Raw genomic sequence first — 18,177 nt, 5'->3', positions numbered from 1 at the left:
CGTGGCGACATTCTAACTGTGTGACTTAATTCTAACTTAAGTGACTTAAACTCTCTTTAGGCAGTTCTTACGAACTCTCCAGTTTCTGAGGGCCTGCCAAACTGCATTGGTAGAGTGATTTTCCGACTTTTTACGACTCCCTATAGTAAAAATTAAAAAAAAAAAAAAATCTCGGCTCTGACATTTACCAGCTTGCGACCTTCGGTAAATGTCTTCACTCCTGGAGCCTCAGTTTCTCCAGCTGCAAAATGGAAATGCTGACGCTAGCCAGAATAACTGCAAACATTAAGGCGCTGGGGAAATGTAAAGAGTAATGCTTATTCTTATTTAAGAGAGGCCTCGTTCGGGACCTATAGGGGTAGAATTAACGCGTGGTCATTAGAGTGGGCTCCCCTCCCCTCTTCCGGTCTCTGAGTTCTTTTCTGCCTCCGGGGTCCTCGCCCTCATCTCCACCCTCACTCACTAGATTCCCGTCCCGTGGATACCAGTCTCCAGACACCCTTTTGACTGACACCCAGGGTGCAGCACGTGGTTCTGAGATCCTACGATCTGATTGGTTTCACACTTCCTCTCCATTCTTGTGATTGGCTCAGAGTTTTAGGCCTCTGCTCTTGAGTATTTCCTTCTTCCCCCTATGAATCCTCCTAAGTGGTATAGTCCATCGTGACTTGGAGAGGTAGGACTGCTTCATGCTGACAGAGAACGGGGGAGTGTGGGGTGGGGTGGATGAAGAAGAGGCAGGACAAGGCGGAGGGATCCCTCTGGAATGTGTCCGCCGACCCCACCCCGACTCTATAAGAGCGTTGATTGGTTTAGAGGCCTGAGAGGTGGTCAGCGATTGGTCTTCCTCAGGACTCAGCTCCGCCCCTCTCTTGGGCGCCGCTGCGGGAGAGGGAGGCCCCGGCAGCGGCCGGCTGGAGTTTGCGGAGGGACTATCCTCTGGCGGAGGCGGCGGCCGCAGGTGAGTGCCCCCTGGGGGCCGGACTAATGCACACGGGGGTCGGGAGTGATAGCGGGTCCCGAGCGCGCGCGCGGATCGGGACACCCACAAACACGGAGTGACTGACTTGGGAAGCCAGGGGGCTCAAACACTCAGGCACGCGAGGGGCGGGGGGGAGGGGGGGCGGAGAGGGAGGGCAGCGGGTCCTGCGACATGGATTTGAGGGCACAGACACGGGGGAAATGCTGGGAGGGTCGCGGGGAGGGGCCGGGCCAGTGGAGGAACACAAGTATCCTTGAGATGGGGATCCAGACTAGCCGTGACACATTGGGACACGGGACTGTAAAGGACAGGAGTGGGGACAGGCCCACGGACACGGAAGCATAAGGAGGTTGGCACCCAGTGCACCGAGCATTGGTCAGTGAGGGGCACGGGAACACAGGCGGCGCAAGAGTGGGTACCTGGAGTGGCCACGACTGCCAGGGGCACGCGGGAAGGCAGGGATGGATGGGGGCGTGGGGCTTGTCCCAACGTGGAGTGCGGACGCGCTGTGGCACTGGACACAAAGGCCCGAGGCCTAGAGAGCATCTGGGAACACATTCCCCAAAATCATGTAGCGCCAGGTAGCTGAGAGGCCGGCTAGGTCCCCAGAGTTTGGAGTGATTAAGGGGGCCAGTGTGGAGAGTAGAGGCTTAAGAGATCCCGAGAGGAGGTGGGAAGGGGGTGGGACAGGTGCTAGGACCGGAAACCTCAAGTCCTAGGTTGGCTTTACAGATTCACGGGAAGGGGGTCAAGGAGATGGTGCTGGGCTCCCCTTTGGAGCCCCCATATCCTGGCCTTCCTTTTCCCTGCATCCCCACTAAGGCTCCCTTAAACCTGGGGTTTTATCCTCTCCAGACAGGACCTGATGATATAGGGAGTGAATTTGGTTCTGGTTTTCAGGCTTTTCCACCCAGAGCTGACTGCATAGGAGGATTCATGGAGAGTATCCTCAGCCCAGGGTGGAGAGGTGTGGCTGTGATGGCTGAGCCCCTCCCCTTGGAGCTCCTGTGACTGCCCCCTGTGAGTCAGGACTCCAGTTTTCTCATGCTCGAATTGTCCCTAATGGGTGGGGTGGTCACCTGCTACAGGTTTCACCACCTCCACCTCATCTTTTGTTTTAGGGAAGTTGCTGGTGCTGATTTCCTGAAAAAGAGTGCCCTGAGATTTCCCTACCCTGCCGCGGACTCAAAAGTCTCATGTAGAATAAGCTATGCAGGCCTTGAATTTGGAGTTGGAGAGACCTGTATTTGCAATCTTACTTTGCTATTTGTGAGCTGTGTGTAGAAATCACTTTTCTTCTCTGAACCTTAATTTCTTCATTTGTAAAATGGATATAATATCAATTACACTAAGGGTTTTGGCAACCAGAAACACTGTAGAAATGGGGCCTTATTAACTAAACCTGAATTAGAAAGATGAGGTAGTTCCCTGGAGACCCAAGTATCCTGGGTGTTGGGAGAACAGCTTAAAGGTGGGAGATTGAGGGACATTGAATATCCCTGAGTAGGGCAGGCATCTAGCCAGCATTCTCTCCCCAGGAAACACCCAGTAGCCGGTTTGGTTTGTCTGGTTGAATCAGTGCTGCCAGGCCCGCCCTCATTCCATCCAGAACAACACCCCAGATGAAATGGGGAGCCAGAGCAGGGTGCTTGCTTATCCTAGCTCCTTGCCCAGTAAGCTTACAGAAACCTCTTCCTCCCCAAATTTTTTCTCCCTGACTCGCATTTTTATCATATTTTAAGGTTTGTATAATATTTCCTTTTACCTGTGAGGTAGATGGAATATTATATCTATTTCACAGATGAGGAAATTGAGGCTTATCTAAGTTGAGACATTCTATGGGCACATAGCCAATAAAAATCAAGTTTCGTGGTGTTTCTAGGTTTTCCTAATGTTAAGTGGCTGTTTTTGCCTCCCAGATGCCCTAAATATCCACCCCACCCCCCAATCCCCAAGAACTTTAGTGTATTCCTACCAAGTTCTCTGTTCTAACAGATACAAGCTCTTTTCCTAACATCTGAAATGCTTGTCACCTCTCTCGCTTGACCGCTTGGCTCCTTATGCCTGGTAGAAAGAGAAATGAAAACTTAGAAATATGGGAGCTTAGAGGGAGGAGGAGGGGGGAGAGATACTCCCACTATGCTACTGGAGTCTAAGCTGAAAGCTCTGACAGAATACAACAAGCCTGTTATTCAGCACTGATGAATGAAGAGGAAGAGGAATAAGGTCCTTGACCTGCCTTTTACAGAGTTCACAGCCAGAACACCATAGGTTTACTGAGTCTTTGTGAATTAGTTGTGCTCACACTATCCTCAAACCTCAAGCTGGTTAGAGATAAGAGGCATCCCTACAGTGATCTCCCTCAGGGCCAGAACTGCTACTGATGCCCATATCTCCCTATCAGTGCCTGGCTTCAAGGATCTCAGTAATGGATTGATAGATGAATGAATGAAGAGTCATTTAATTTCAGTTCAATTCAAACATCAAGTGTGTTCTACATGTAAGAGAGTACTGTTCTGGGTATTGGAAATACAAGAAAAGGTATAATATATATTCTGGTGCCACTCTACCTTTCCAGCCTTCTACTGCTCCCCTCCACAAACACCTGGCACATAGTAGGCAGTATACAAGTGCTTCTTTTGTCCTTTCCCTTTCCCTAGAATCCTTTACTTTTCTCACTTGTATGCTAACTCAACCTATTCAACTCTAGTTAACATCCTCCAGGAAAACTTGTCTTATCCCTGGAATAACTTTTTTCCTTGCTACCTTACTTAGTACCCTTTGTTTTTTCATATTTCTGATTTAGTTTGTTATTATATTCTGATTTAGTGTAGTGTATTATACTCAATCTTTGTGCTTTATCTCTCTACTATGCCATAAACAGCATGAGAGAAAGGACTTTCTTATTGAAACTTTACATCTTCCCAGCAGATAATATGGTAAATCACAAATTTGATATAATATATGTTTATGGAATTGATTTGAGTTGAGGCTTCATTTGTTTTAAAAGGACATACATTCAAGAAATCAATATTAACCTCCGAATGTGTAAAATCCCTGTGTATACAAATATGACACAGACCCTGCATCAGTAAATTTGCAACCCTGAGATTGTAGATTTTGAACTAGAGGAGACCCTACCTAGCTTGTCTAATACAACCTCCTCTTTTTACAGATCAGAAGATTGAGGTAAAGAGAATCTGAGAACAGTCTCCTTAGTTGTTTAGCCTGGACAAGCCTTATCCAAGGTCTCACGGATAGTGTCAGAGATGAGATTCAAATTCATGTCCTGCAATTTCAAACCAGACTCTCATTCCACTATACTACAGTTCCTCATGGGCAATTAAACCACACAAATGAGGGATCCCCAAAGGATTATGAAAAATATGAATCCAGTGAAATCACTTTCAGCTTGGAGAGTTAATCAAGGTTTCGTGCAAGGAGCAACGGCCTTGGATGGAACAATTTCAGTAGATAAAACTGTACAGTCATGAGGGATAATATGAACAGAAACCTAGAAGAAGGGCAGGACAAATTGAGAAGAGGGGGTAGAGACGTCTCTACTGGTTGGGACATTGAGAAGGAAGCACAGGGAATCAATAAGCAATAGGAAGAGGGGGAAGATCCTAGGGACGCTCTTTTAGGTCACTGATGTCGGAGGAACCTTCCTGGAGTAGGAGACTCATAAGATTGGAGCTTGAAAACTGAAAGAGACACTAGAAACCTTGGGGTTCTATCTCCTTTCATAGACCAGCAAATTAAGGCTCACAGAAGTCCTGTGACAATGCCTGAGGTCGTACCAGGGAATAAGAAGCAGAGCTGGGATTTCAAATCCAGCTCCCCAGCTTCTAAATCCTTGACTTCCACTACATTAACCTGTCTGGGCTTGAAAGGTTTACTTTTTTGCCTTCCACAGATTTCCTGGGAGCCCCCCCCTCCATCACCTCCCATGCCTCTGGGACTTGGCAGACGAAAGAAGGCACCGCCCCTGGTGGAAAATGAGGAAGCAGAGCCTGGGCGAGGTGGGCTGGGTGTGGGGGAGTCGGGGCCTCTGGGTGGGGGTGGGGGAGGGGGCCCTCATGTGGGTCTACCTCCCCCACCCCCATCTCTTCGGCCCCGACTGGTGTTCCACACCCAACTGGCCCATGGAAGCCCTACTGGTCGAATAGAAGGCTTCACAAATGTAAAAGAATTATACAGCAAGATTGCTGAGGCTTTTCGCCTGCCCCCTGCTGAGGTATGGCTGCTAGGAGCTGGGACCCTGACCTAGATGTAGGACAGGACAGGATAGAGTTGTAACAGGGAGACAGGGCTGAGAGAACTGGATGGCAAGCACCTAACAGTGGGCTGGAGGGAAGCTCAGAAGCTGGGGGGGCCATATCCCCAGGCCTAGATCCCAGACCATGGGAATGCTGGTTGCTAAGATCAAAGAATTCAGAGTTGGGAGGAGCCTCAGCAGCTATCTAGTCCAATAGATACCTGCAAAAGAATCCCCACTTCAGTATGCCAACAGATAGTCATGCAGACTCTGCTTGAGGAGTAACCACTGCTCCACTCTTTCCACTTTGGAATGCATCTTATAAAAAATTAAATTTCTCTCTCTCTGCAGCTACCATCCCTGGTTTCTAGCTGGTTTCTGAAATTAAATGAAAAAAAAATTCCACTTTTTTTCAATGAGACTTTTCAGTTATTTCAAGACAACTATTATGTGTGTCACCTCTCCTCGCCCTCTACCCCTTTTTCTTTTCTAGGCTAAAGATGCCCAGTTCCTTCTAATGATTTTTTTATTCAAGATACTTGACCTTGTTGCTCTCCTTTGGATAAGCTTCGGCTTATCAATAGCCTTTCTAAAACGTGTTGCTCAGACCTGAACAAAAGCCCAGATGTGATTTGACTATAGAAGAGCAGGTTCATTACTTTATTCCTGGAAGCTCTGCATTTCTTAATGCCGCCCACCAGAACCCCCAACTTTTTCAGACAAAGTGCTCTCTAATCAATTTGCTTGTGCACCAGATTTTTTTGTTCCCATGTATAAGACTTTATATTTATCCCTATTAAGTTTTATCTTAATTGATTCAATCCAATTTTCTATCCTGTCAAAGTCTTTTGGGACCCTGAATCCGTCATCCAGTATACTTGCAGTCCATTCTAGCTTTATGTCATCTACGTGTTTGACTGAAACATATTATCTTTGCCTTTATCCCCTAATTATTGAAACAAATTTATCTACCATAAAGTTGAGCACAGATTCATCCAGACACTCCACTGAAGAAGTCCTTCCAAATTGACTCATTCAAAAACTTAAAACAGTTTTCTCAAACCATCCTGTGCTGTTCTTACCCTTCCCCTCCCATAAGGTCATCTCAAGGGTTCCATCCAATGAACTTGAGGCCTTATTTTCCCCTGACACTGAAAAGATGCCAGTGGAGTACAGTCTGCTGGCATGTCCTCCTTGTTCTCACCCTGTAACCAGCCTAGCTCTTCTTATCATCATTTCCCTTCATACCATGTTTTCTTCCTGTTCTTGGACATTCTTCATTGGCTATACATTACAGTCTCATCTCTAGGTCTCCTATTCAGTCTGTGTGATCATTTCAGTTCTTTAGAGATAATTGTATCCCATATCTTGCATCCATATAACAACACTGTTAGGAAATGGGTGTTTGGAAGATGGGCCTTAGGATCATTTGCATTTTCCTGAAGGCATTCTAATATGTTGTTCTCTTGCTTAATTCAGGACCTAGTTCATCATCCATTTGTACTGTCCTTGATATACATACAAATAGCCACATTCAATCCATGTCATTCAATACAATAGAAGTCTTCCTCCATTTCATCTTTCATGTGTGGATGCTTAGACCAAACTCCTAAGATTGAATCTTTCATGGTTACTCTTGGTTCTGGCCATTCAGCTGGGTCTACATCCAACTGATTTTAATGTTGTTTGACCCACATTTTCCTGTCTTTTTCACAAGAATAGCATGAACTATTTCATCATTGATTTGCTACAATCTAAGTAAATTGTATCTTTGGGAACCCCCTGATTTTCTGCATTAGTAACTCCACCCAAAAGAACTAAAAGGAGATTTTTTTAACTGCTGCTTCCTTTTTGTTAATAGTATGTTCTAAGAGGGAGGCAGAAGAAAAGCTACTCCCAAGAGTATAATCATAGATTGGAGACAGGAGTTGTGGTGGGTGTTTGTGTCTGTATCTGAGACGACATGCAGATGTTGGGGACCATTCTGGGAAGAATCTACATTACAAGCTAGAGAACAGCTTCCCTTGGGATCTAGAAGGAAAGGTATTCTTCCCAGAATATAAAAATTTAAGTGCACATACCATTCTGTCCATCAGAGGCCTGCCCACAAGGGACAAGGTTTGCCCCGGGGGCTAAAGCTGCTGACTTGGGTACTGGTCCTTTGCCCATCCTCAAGCCAGCTTCTCTTCCCAGGTGATGTTCTGTACTCTCAACACACACAAAGTGGACATGGAGAAGCTGCTTGGAGGCCAGATAGGGCTAGAGGATTTCATCTTTGCCCACGTCAAAGGTCAGCGCAAGGAAGTGGAAGTGTTCAAGTCAGAAGAGGCCTTGGGGCTCACCATCACAGACAATGGGGCTGGCTATGCCTTCATCAAGGTACAGGGGCAGAGGGCAATGTGAGGATCCCTGACATGAGCCTTTATACAATATGACAGAAGGAACATTGAAGTGGGAGTTCACCAATTCTAACAGGTTTTAATTGTGTGACCTTAGCCAAGTCCTATAATCTCCAGAATCCCCAGTTTTATTTATCAAATGAAGGGGAATGTGGGAATTGTCCACTCCCTCTCCAAAGGAAAAGTGTTAGAGACACGCAGACACCCAGGGCTCAGGTTGACAAAAACCAATGGTGCTGTGGCTGAATGCAGATCTCCTTCCACAGAGGATCAAGGAGGGGAGTGTCATTGACCGGATCCAAGTGATCAGTGTGGGTGACATGATAGAATCCATCAACGGGCAGAACCTGCTGGGCTGCCGGCACTACGAGGTGGCCAAGATGCTCAAGGACTTGCCCCGAGGCCGCACCTTCACCCTCAAGCTTACAGAGCCCAGGAAAGCCTTTGGTGAGGGGCAGAGTCTGGAGGCACAGACTCTACAAGAGGGTGGGCGCTGGGAAGTGGGCAGAATGTGTGGGAGGAAGGCACTGTTAGATCATAGATCTGGGTTGAGAAAGTAGCCTAGGCTTCCTGCCTAGATTGGGAAGAGCAGAATCTTTATCTGATCTGAAATACAGAAGCCCAGGGACACTGGAGGGAGGCATGAGCCAATCCTCCACCTTCTACCAGGGTGAATTGAGATCCCTTTCTCCTGCATACCCCATCTCCAGCAGCCGTCAAGTGTTCCCTCACCCTTATATTCAGGTCATAGGAGGAGGTTCTTACCAGGGAGCATGCTCTGGTAGAGCCTCAGGCTCTACGGGCACCAGCCTGTGACCCACCCCTCAGGGGGAAATTTCTCTCCCCACTCCTTCCCCCCCAATTTCTGCGTCATATGACCCTCCCCCCAGCACTGGTTTCAGGTGGCAGCACCCGCCACCCCCTGGTGTGTTCCTGTCCTGGGGATTGCTCTAGCAACCCAGTCCCATCTTATCTATTAACTCCTGGGCCCCAGCTTTGTCTTCCTGCCCAACCAGACCTCTATCTCTTTCCCCCATATCCTCTCCTCTACTCAGTCTCTACAAACTTTCTGGACACACACCCCTCCCCATGTAATTCCACTAAACCCTCCCGTGATTCCTTACCTAAAAATCTCCCTAAGGCTAATACCTTCAATCTCCCTGCCCCTCCCCTTTCCTGTTCCAGACTCATACCAGTTTCCTCCACAGTATTCCACACCTTCCAGCTCCCTCTTTTTCACTCACACACACACATTCTGTCATACTCAGACTTCGCAAACCCTTGAGGGCCCCACCTCCAGGCTCCAGGTCATAGAGAGCCCCTACTGGGGATGCTTGGTCGCCCATAACTGATGCCATCTCTAGCCCCCCTGCGTTTGGCTCTGCTGCCTCTCCGGAATGGGACCACAGCCTTGGGCCAAGATGGGGGAAGGGGAAGAGGGCAGCCATTATCCAGCTGCTTCCCCAGCACAGGCTGAAATGTTGGAGGCTGGATAGGGGCCAGAGGCTGCTCCCATATTGGAATGGAGAGAGGAGAAGCAAGACATCCTGTTCCCCATCACCTTCTCCCCACTTTATTTCACTGCTCAGGGATCTAGCTTCAGGGACTGCTTAGGGTTGGGTTGGACATTTTGTTTGTCTGCTTCCCTGGAGCTCTGGAAGTTCTTTCCCTTTTTTTTTCTCAGTTCTCTTTTAGGAGCAAAGGCTTTAGAGCTAGAGGGAACCTTGGGAATCATCTTGTCCAACATCTTTTATTTCACAGTTAAAGAAAGCTCAGTCCCAGAAGGAGGTGATGACTTGGCCAAAGTGGTCTTAATAAGTAGTCCTCAGAACTGGGACATAGGCCCTTCATATCCAGTGCTTTACCTTCTGTGCTCTAGTCCCAGCTCAGAGCCCCAGACTCTAACGCCTTCATTTCCTACCCCTCCTCCTCAAGAAGCCTTTCCCAGCTACAGAACCCCTGCTCCCAGCCAACTCTTAGTCTCCTTCTTATCCAACTATGCCTTCCCCATTCCCAGTGGAATGCCTGGATCCTGTCCCAGCCCTGGGAGGGGGACCCAAGGGAGGGAGGACCAGAGACTGAGACACTTCTTAAAACAGGCAGGTTTTTTTTTGTTGTTGTTGTTTGGTTTTTTGAGGCAGTTTAGAGTCTTATGTTACAGGCCCAGAGACTTGAGTTTGAATCCTGCCTGGGCCATTTTCATGTTTGTTACCTTAGATAGTTCCAACAGCACCCCCAAATGAAAGCTCTTATTCAGTTCTGGGTCCCTGTGACCCCAGGTAAAAGCCCTTCCACCCCAGCTGGAGTTGGGATTTTGATGGGGCAGTGGAAAGAGCTCTAGTTTTGAATCTGACATTGACTCCAAGCCCACTGTTCGTTTTTAGCTTTATGGCTTTGAGGATGTGATTTTACTATTGTAAGCCTTAATTTCCTCATCTGTGAAAGGGGGGTGTTGGATGTGGTGATTCATGCCTAGGGTTCCATCAGGTTCTGAGGAAGCTCAGAGTCAGTGGATGAGAAGGGATATTTAGACTCAGGGTTTGAGGGGCAAAGGGCATGTTAGATACTGACCCCCTCTTTGCTATCTCAGATATGATCAGTCAGAGGTCAGCAGGGGCCCGCCCTGGCTCAGGACCCCAACTTGGCACTGGCAGGGGGACCCTTCGACTCCGTTCCCGGGGTCCAGCTACAGTGGAGGAATTGGTAAGTGGTCATGCTGCTGGCTCCATCTTCCCTTTCCCCTGCCTTTTGTTCCCTGGCCCACATCTCCCCCTGCCCTGTCATCCTGCTTTGCAGTATTTTGTGTATATGGATCATATACAGAGTAAGTAATTAAAGTAAATTGGGTTGAATTGAATTGTTTTCTGCCCCAGCCTTCAGCATTCGAGGAGAAGGCCATCGAGAAGGTGGATGACCTGCTGGAGAGTTACATGGGCATCCGGGACACCGAGCTGGGTGAGGTTCTTTAGACGGGGATGTGGGACTGAGGGGTGGCAGGAACTGGGCTGGTGTTTAGAGGGGGTCGGGAGGACTTAGGAATGGAGGATCTGAGCTTTGGACCCATTCTTTCCTTTGAGCAGCTGCCACCATGGTAGAGCTGGGCAGGGACAAGCGGAACCCAGATGAGCTGGCAGAGGCACTAGATGAACGACTAGGTGACTTCGCCTTTCCTGATGAGTTTGTCTTCGATGTTTGGGGAGCGATTGGAGATGCCAAAGTTGGGCGCTACTAGGACTCAGATTGGACTGACTCCGAGGAAATGTGGGACAGAGTTAACATGAGCCAGGCCATGGGGCCTTGGAAGCAAAAAGTCTGGGAGACCAGACACCAGGGGCTCCTCCCAGCGCCATCGTTGCTGTTTAGGGAAGAGAGCATTGAAGAGGTCTTTGTTTGGGGGCCTAGAGAGAGAGGAAGGAGGGGTTAGAGAGAGGGGCTGAATCTGGATCCAGGCCCCCAGGCCCTCACCACCATTACCACCACTGGAATCCAACATTCTCCACACAGCCAGAGTAGGAGGGAGCACGCCTGACCCTCAGTGCTCTCCATCCAATCGGTACAGCCCCTCCCTCAGCCTGGCTGGGGTCCCCAGGGAGCCCCCCTCCTTCCTTTCCCACCTACCTCAGTGTCTAGATTGGGGGAGGGAGAGTTGGTAAGCCGCCCCCTTCTTCCCGCCTCGACTTTTCCACATCAGCTGCCAAACTGGCCCCACTCCTTTCCCTGGGGCGCCCAGCTCTGTTTCAGGGGGGAGGCTGTGACCTCTGCCGGTTTCCCTGACGCAGGGGAGGGGAGTGGTGACCAGGCAGCCACTTTTTCCTCCCCTCTCCCCAGCTCTCACTCCAGCAATAAGGTCACCATCACCACTGAGTCTCCCCAGCCCTGTTACCTCTGTTTTTGAACTTGACTGCTGTGAACCCATCCCCTGTCCTAGGACTGACTTCCCTTAGGTGTCCCCATGGGTCCCCAACTGCCTTTACTGACTTTGAGGGGGTGGGGCAGGCCTTGACTGGGGGTTTTATATTTGAGTTATCTTTAACATAAAGAGATCTCTTGAGTGGAGCTGAGCTGCGTGGCCTAAGGGGTGGGGGGCTGAGCTTGAGCTGGGAAAGAATGTGTAGACTGAAATCCATCCCCCCTGTGCCCTAAATTGAATTAGGAGACCTTGGCCCAGCCTCCCCTGACTCCTCCCGCCCACTGTTCTGCCTGATTAGTGCCCAGGCCCTCCCTCCAGACTTCTCAGCAAGGGAAGTTTTCAGCTGTCCTGAAAGTCTGCCTGAGTCTTTACTGGGCCATTAGTTTGGTGGTCCTTTCCCCTCTCTGGGCCTTCTTTTCTTCTTGTGCAAGTTGAGGTTGTATTTCAGTGGTCTCCAAGGTCCCTTTCAGAGTTTCTTCACACTTCCTGAAGAGGCAGTGACCTTGGGCTCCCCCTGACCTCTCAAGCCTATCTGGGACCCTCTGTCTCCAGACACTAGGCCCATAGCAGGGGCCTTGTCCCATCAGGAGTAACACATTTTTGTGTTTCAGTTTAGAAAATATCTTCCAAAACAATCCTCAGAAGGACCCATGCAGAGATAACTTTCCCATTTTATAGTTGACCGGGGAAGAGGAGTGAGGAGGTGGGGACTGGAAGTCATATCTGTTGATTCAATTCAGCATTCTTAGTAGGAACATCTAAGTTCCCAAGTGCAGTCCCTGAAATGACACAGGTGAATAGGCTAGATGGAATCTGGGGGAAAGAAACCTGAAACCCTCCTCAGGATGGTCTCTTTGGGCAAGTTCCAGCATCAGCATATACTTGATGAGTGACTAAGATTGCTTCCACTTAGCCTCAGTTTATCCTTCTGTAAGATGATGCAGCTGGACTAGTTAGTTCTGACTCTTTCTGAATCCAAATCCTGTGGTTCCTAGAAGCCTGGCTCTGGGCCTCAGTTTCTTCCCAGGGCCAGGCATATCCTAAAGGCAATCTTACCAGCCTTTGAGAGGAGGATCACCAAGCACCCATGACTGGACCCTGAAGGAACAGAGGGACTGGAAGCCAGAACTCTGCCCTGAGTCCAGACCCCTCAGGCCTTGGACCAAGCTGATGGAGGAAGATGCAGGGAGATTGACATAAATCCGACACCATTGTTTTGACAGTCAGCTCTTTATACCTGGGAAGGGGGAGGGGGTCCTCAGGGAAATGGGCATCTGTTGGTTGGTGGGGGAGAAATTAGAAAAACCAGTTTTGACCCCTAGAGTTCCAAGTAGGAACATAAAGTGAATTGGAGAGGTGGGGGGAAGAACTGGCTGGGTAGATGGTTCCATAGCTTCTCCTGGGGAATGGGGAAGAGAAGTGGTTCTGGATCTGGGATGTGTCTTCCATTTTGTATCTGGATGACTCTTGGTCTCATCATGCACTTTGTCTGAGTAAGAGGGGGGAGGAGTGTATGGGTCTTAGGGGGTCTAGAATTGCTGAGAAGTAGGATGGGCTTTAAGAGGGAGGAGAGAGAAGTTGTTGCAGGGAGGCAGGACTCTTGGGTCCCCTTCCCAGCCCACCCTTTGTCCTTATCCCAGCTTCGGCCTCCTAGGGGATTACATGTTCTTGGGGATCCGCCTCCAGCCTAAGCCTGACATAAATAAAAGAATGAGGGGAGCTGTCTCCAATCTATCCATTCCTCCCCCCCACCCATGGAGAGAACATTGCCTCCCTCTCCTCAACTCGTTTCAGAGTTTATGTCCCCCAAGCTGCCTGCCCTCTCCATTCCTGGCATCGATATGCCTTGCTTGGTGTCCCTATCCTCGAACAGGGTCGGCTCAGCAGCGTCTTGTTCACAAGCCAGGATTCCCTGAGAGTCCTTGCCTGTCCACGAACTGTTTGGAGCAGGAGAGAGCTCAGCACCATAGGCAGTGGGGCTGGATTTGGGATGAAGAGATGAGTTTGAATCCTTACTTAGTTATACTTTGTGACCATGAGAGGCTCACCTAACTTCTCTGCCCTGAATCTGCCTGTTGGAAATAAGAGATTTGAACTACATCATTTCTGAGATCCCAGCTCTAAAGCCTTTAGTGTCACTGAGAAGTCGGGCAACAGGGTGGTACAAGAAGCTGGGAAGGAGTCCTCTCACCTGGGATGCCCTGCTGCCTGGAGCCCCAGAGAGAGGGCTGCAGTGGGGAGAGAAAAGGGGAATGTGTATCTGAGACTCACATTTTCCAGTGTTTGGATTTTCTCAGCATTATTATTGTTATTAATGAGAAAAGCATGAGGGCCCCATGCCTGAGAATGGGGGGTAAAGAACTAGGGAGGGGTGGAGGATGGCTCAGTTTCCTCTCGATCGGGGTTGGGTTGATTTAGATGGTCAGCTTTAAACTCGATTCTGTGAAGCGCTCTAGGCTTTCTTTGTAGGTCTAGTGGAGGGGAGACGATGGGGACAGAAGGTCAGACTCCCCCCACCCACCCACCCTAAAAGAACAGGTGGCAAGAAGGGATGCCTTGAGTGTGGTACAGTGGGAAAAGAACTGGTATTGGGGACAGTTCAATTACTGAATAGCTCTATGGCCACAGGCAAATCTACCCCCTTGGAGCCTCAGTTTCCCTATCTGTAAAGAATAATCTTTGCATTGCCTACCTCACAGGGTTGTTGTGGGGAAAGCATTTGGTAAACTTCAACCTGCTCTAATTGAGTCATGATAATTGTTCATCTTGACCCAATGGTCACAAACTAGTGGGACCAGGTAGTAAAGGTCTATTTTCCCTCCATTTCTGGGTCTGTCTCACTGGATGAGTTGGACTCAGATCTAGGAGAGGGCTCCCAGATTGCCAGAGAAAAGTGGCTGCCAATAAGCGGCCCTGGCAGCCCTAGGCCTGGGAGGAGGGGGCTGTGGCAGTGCCAACAGCATTCCCAAGGTTCTTCCTACTCCTGTTTCTGCCAAGGCCCCACCTTTCATCTACCTAGAAACTAGGGACCTCCTCGTGGACCCTGGCTCCCAGGAAGAAAGCTGGGTAATGTCATATTAAAGAAGAGGAGGGGATATCTTCTTGTTAATAGGATCAGGGCTTGGAGGTCTAGGAGACTTCATTCAGGTTGGGGGGAGGGATGAGGGGTGATAGGGGGTTAGGGTGGTGCAGGAGGAGCGGCTCTAGGCTGCTGGAGGCGGGATGGGGGCGGGAGGGAGCAAAGGAGCCGCCCCCCTGAGCTCAGTGAGCCGGGGCCCTGGAGAGCTACTGGCCTTGGGGAGAGTACAGCTGGGCGCTGAGACTGGGAAGGAGTACTGCTGCCGATCAAAGCCCGGAGGGATGGGTCCCGGGGACCCGGGGCCACAGGAGAAGCATCAGGTAAAAGGCTTGAGTGGATTGGACCCAGGAGTCTGGGTTCCCAGCTTATACTAACTGGGAGATACAGAGAGCAGTGTTTTGAGGGGCTCAGGGTGGGGCTGCCTGGGAGAGTTCAGAGCCCTGAGAACCCTTCTATGCCCTCTGCTCTGTCTACCCCCAGTCTATTGTGCCATCCACCTTTGTCTCCCGGCACCGTTTCTCCATGTCTACTCCTCCTAGCTTTTCTATCCCCCAACTTGTATCTGATCCTCCCCTCTATTCCCTATCCTGTTGCCTTCTTGTTTGTCCCACTAATCTCCGATTGAACCGTCTGTTGGTTCTTGGCTGCCCATTCTGTATCGTCTCCTTTCTGTCCTATTCTTTCCACCCAACTTCATCTGTCCCCCCAGTCCTGTCTCTCCCATTCCATTGCCCCTGCACCTACCACCTACTTCTTTTGTATATCTGAATCAGCTCCCTCTACCCTTTTCTCTCTCCTCCCAGTCCCAAGGATACTTGGGTTCAGATCCAGGCCAAAGGTCTCTGAAAGGGGATGAAGCAAAGCTGCCACAGTCTTTGGGGTTCAAGAGCCCTGAATAAGGGTAGGAATGATGGGAAGAGTGGATAATGTAATTGGGTGGGGCTTGGGAGTAGGGGGGGAATAATGTAGAGAGGTGAAGACTCAGGAGGCAGGGAGAGGGCTGGGAGGGTGTGCTGTGCAAGAAAGGATGCAGAATTGGAGGGATACTGGGATGACGGAGTATAGAGAGACAAAGAATAGAAGCAATTGGATGGGGACAGCAAAGGGAACCAGCCTCCCTGTTTAGCTATCATTTCCTTTCCCTCTTTTTTTTCCTCTTGCTCAGACATCCACTACCACCTGACATGTCCCTTTGCCCATTGTACAACTTCAGCTGGCAAGGGGAGAACTCAACATGCCCAGAGACCAACAGCTCAGAAACCCAGCCAGCCCCATCCCCAGCGATGCCCATCTTCTCCATGACACTAGGTGCTGTCTCTAATGTCCTGGCTTTGGCCATCCTCGCCCGCGCCTTTATCCGATTCCGCCGCCGCCGTTCTCGGGCCCCCTTCCTGCTCTTTGCCACCGGCTTAGTGGCCACAGACTTTGCTGGCCATGTGATTCCAGGAGCCCTGGTCCTGCGGCTCTATGCCACAGGTCTGGCTCCCGCTGGCCCTGCCTGCCAATTCATGGGGGCTTGTATGGTCTTTTTTGGCCTGTGCCCACTGTTGCTGGGCTGTGGGATGGCAGTTGAGCGTTGCGTAGGAGTGACCCGCCCCCTGCTCCATGCCAGCCTGGTCTCAGCTGCCCGAGCCCGCCTGGCACTCGGGGTACTTTGGGGCATTGCCTTAGGCATTGCTCTCCTGCCCCTGCTGCATGTGGGGCGCTATGAGCTGCAGTACCCAGGAACTTGGTGCTTCATCGGGCTGGCCCAACCAAGGGGCTGGGGTGAAGCCATCTTGGCGATGCTCTTCTCTGGCCTTGGCCTGGCCTCTCTACTAGCTGCCCTGGTGTGCAACATGTTCAGCGGACTATCGTTAGTCCGAGCACGTTGGCGGCGGCGCCAGGGGAGCAGCCGCAGAGTGGCCCGTAGCGGCATTGGCGGTTCCTTATCCTCTTCAGCTTCATCTTCCTTCTCCTCCTACTCTTCTCCTGCCCCACGCCGAGCTCGGGCCCATGATGTGGAGATGGTTGGCCAGCTGGTGGGCATCATGGTGGTATCCTGCATCTGCTGGAGCCCTTTACTGGTGAGTGGATGTATTTCTGGGCAGACCCCTTGGTTTTCTTGGACAAATGGATGTCTGAGTAGATAAACTCCTCCAAGGACTCCTGGAGAAACCCTTGGACATTTACTCCTATGAGTTCCATGGCCTCCTAAATCAGCATCCTGTGATTTCATCCCATTCTCCTTTCCAGATCACTGCTCCAAATGCCTTCCCTGAGATTCCTGAGCCTCTCAGCCCCAGGGACATCCCAACTTGTGATTCCCCATCCTTCAGAATCCCAGCCTAGGTCTTTCCCTTACCAGCCCCAAGCTCCTTTTCCCCAGTTTGGACATTGGGCTCCTCCCTCCCGGCCCCTGCCCATCTGATTCTGGCTCCCTAAAAGATGCGTGAGATAGAAGTGATCTAAACTCACGGAGCCTTAATTCCCTTATCTGCAAAATGGCGATAATCATACACTGTCTCATAAGGTACTTTTCTATATCACATAAGGTTAAAAAAAATGCGCCATGACCCTGCGGATCCCAAAAGAAATAGGACTTTACGTCTTCCCCCTTGTCTGTCGCCTTCCTTCCGCCCAGGTGTTGGTGGTGCTTGCTCTGGGAGGCTGGAGCTCAGGCTCCTTGCAGCGCCTGCTCTTCCTGGCTGTTCGTTTGGCCTCCTGGAATCAGATCTTGGACCCCTGGGTCTACATCCTGCTGCGCCAAGCTGTGCTGCGCCAGCTGCTGCGCCTGTTCCCGCCCTGGCATGAGGCCAAGGGCCTGCCCCGGGGAGCCTGGGACGCGAGCTCCTTGCGCACCTCGCAGCGCAGCACCATCGGCCGCGTGTAGGGCCTTGGGGGCGCCGGGGTCCCAGGCCAGGCCGCATCGTGCAAGCGCGACTGAGAGGCACCGTGGAGCCTGGAGGGTCAGCTAAGAGAGACCGAGGGGAAACGGGGAACCTGGAAGAGGGGCTCAACTCTTAAGCTGCCCAGATGGGAGAGGGGAGACAAAGGAAGGGCAGGAGGGCAACGAGCTAGAGCCGGGAGGGAGTAACTCCAACTTTCGCCTGGTGCTGACCCGGGGCTTCCAGGCACTGCCCGGAGGGAGATGGGGTAAGGGCGGTCCGCGGGGCGGAGCCCAAGGGAAATAAAGATATTTTGCATATTCCACGTGTGTGTCCCTGCCGCTATGAAGTTCACCTCCCAGCCGTCGGGGAACTCAGGGCACGGACAGCCATGGCCTGGGAGGTCCCCTCCAGCCTCTGACAACATGCGCCTCGCCCCGTTCAGAGCACCGGCGGGCCGAGGACCGGGAAAGGCAGGGAGGGGCGGAGGAGCAGGAAGGGGCAGTGACGGCTCCGGCCACAAGGTGGAGGCAGAGGCGTCCTCAGCGCCGCCACGAGGGGCCTGTTTTCCCAGCTGGGGCCACAGGAGGGCAGCAGACACACGAGCCGCCGGAGCCTACAGCGGGAGTCGAGGGCCGGGTCGCCCAACCCCATAACTCCCTCCCTACTCCCACCCCACCCC

General features: G+C 50.9%; 2 protein-coding genes across 5 annotated transcripts; both read left to right on the top strand.

Annotated features, from left to right (window-relative positions):
• The first annotated feature begins 849 nt into the window (after window positions 1-849).
• GIPC1 (GIPC PDZ domain containing family member 1) lies at window positions 850-14,292 on the top strand. 4 transcript variants are annotated; one of them, XM_051971721.1, is made up of 9 exons: window positions 881-961; window positions 1,883-2,002; window positions 2,104-2,251; window positions 4,899-5,219; window positions 7,434-7,619; window positions 7,906-8,086; window positions 10,230-10,342; window positions 10,513-10,594; window positions 10,720-14,292. In XM_051971721.1, the coding sequence occupies exons 4-9, from the start codon at window positions 4,932-4,934 to the stop codon at window positions 10,869-10,871; spliced, it is 1,002 nt and encodes a 333-aa protein (XP_051827681.1). In that variant the 5' UTR covers window positions 881-961; window positions 1,883-2,002; window positions 2,104-2,251; window positions 4,899-4,931; the 3' UTR covers window positions 10,872-14,292. The 4 variants fall into 4 exon arrangements, with proteins under 4 accessions (XP_051827679.1, XP_051827681.1, XP_051827680.1 ...); XM_051971720.1 differs by having other exon boundaries at window positions 2,104-2,258; XM_051971722.1 differs by lacking the exon at window positions 2,104-2,251.
• Window positions 14,293-14,700: 408 nt separating this feature from the next.
• On the top strand, window positions 14,701-17,818 carry PTGER1 (prostaglandin E receptor 1). The gene is given in 4 exon segments (XM_051971712.1): window positions 14,701-14,864; window positions 14,866-14,948; window positions 15,794-16,694; window positions 17,252-17,818. Coding segments are annotated over 4 exon segments (1,326 nt in total). The 5' UTR covers window positions 14,701-14,771; the 3' UTR covers window positions 17,501-17,818.
• Window positions 17,819-18,177: the final 359 nt, after the last annotated feature.

Source organism: Antechinus flavipes, chromosome 1, assembly GCF_016432865.1.
Source record: "Antechinus flavipes isolate AdamAnt ecotype Samford, QLD, Australia chromosome 1, AdamAnt_v2, whole genome shotgun sequence".
In the NCBI taxonomy this organism is placed as follows: domain Eukaryota; kingdom Metazoa; phylum Chordata; class Mammalia; order Dasyuromorphia; family Dasyuridae; genus Antechinus; species Antechinus flavipes.
The sequence above is the reverse complement of the archived record's forward strand: the minus strand, read 5'-3'. Positions and strand labels throughout refer to the sequence as shown.

Coding starts and splice junctions, on each gene's coding strand:
- GIPC1 (XM_051971719.1), top strand. CDS start 4,932: ATGCCTCTGGGACTTGGCAGACGAAAGAAGGCACCGCCCCTGGTGGAA. Junction 5,220..7,433: donor TTCGCCTGCCCCCTGCTGAG/GTATGGCTGCTA, acceptor TTCTCTTCCCAG/GTGATGTTCTGTACTCTCAA. Junction 10,343..10,512: donor CAGCTACAGTGGAGGAATTG/GTAAGTGGTCAT, acceptor TTTCTGCCCCAG/CCTTCAGCATTCGAGGAGAA.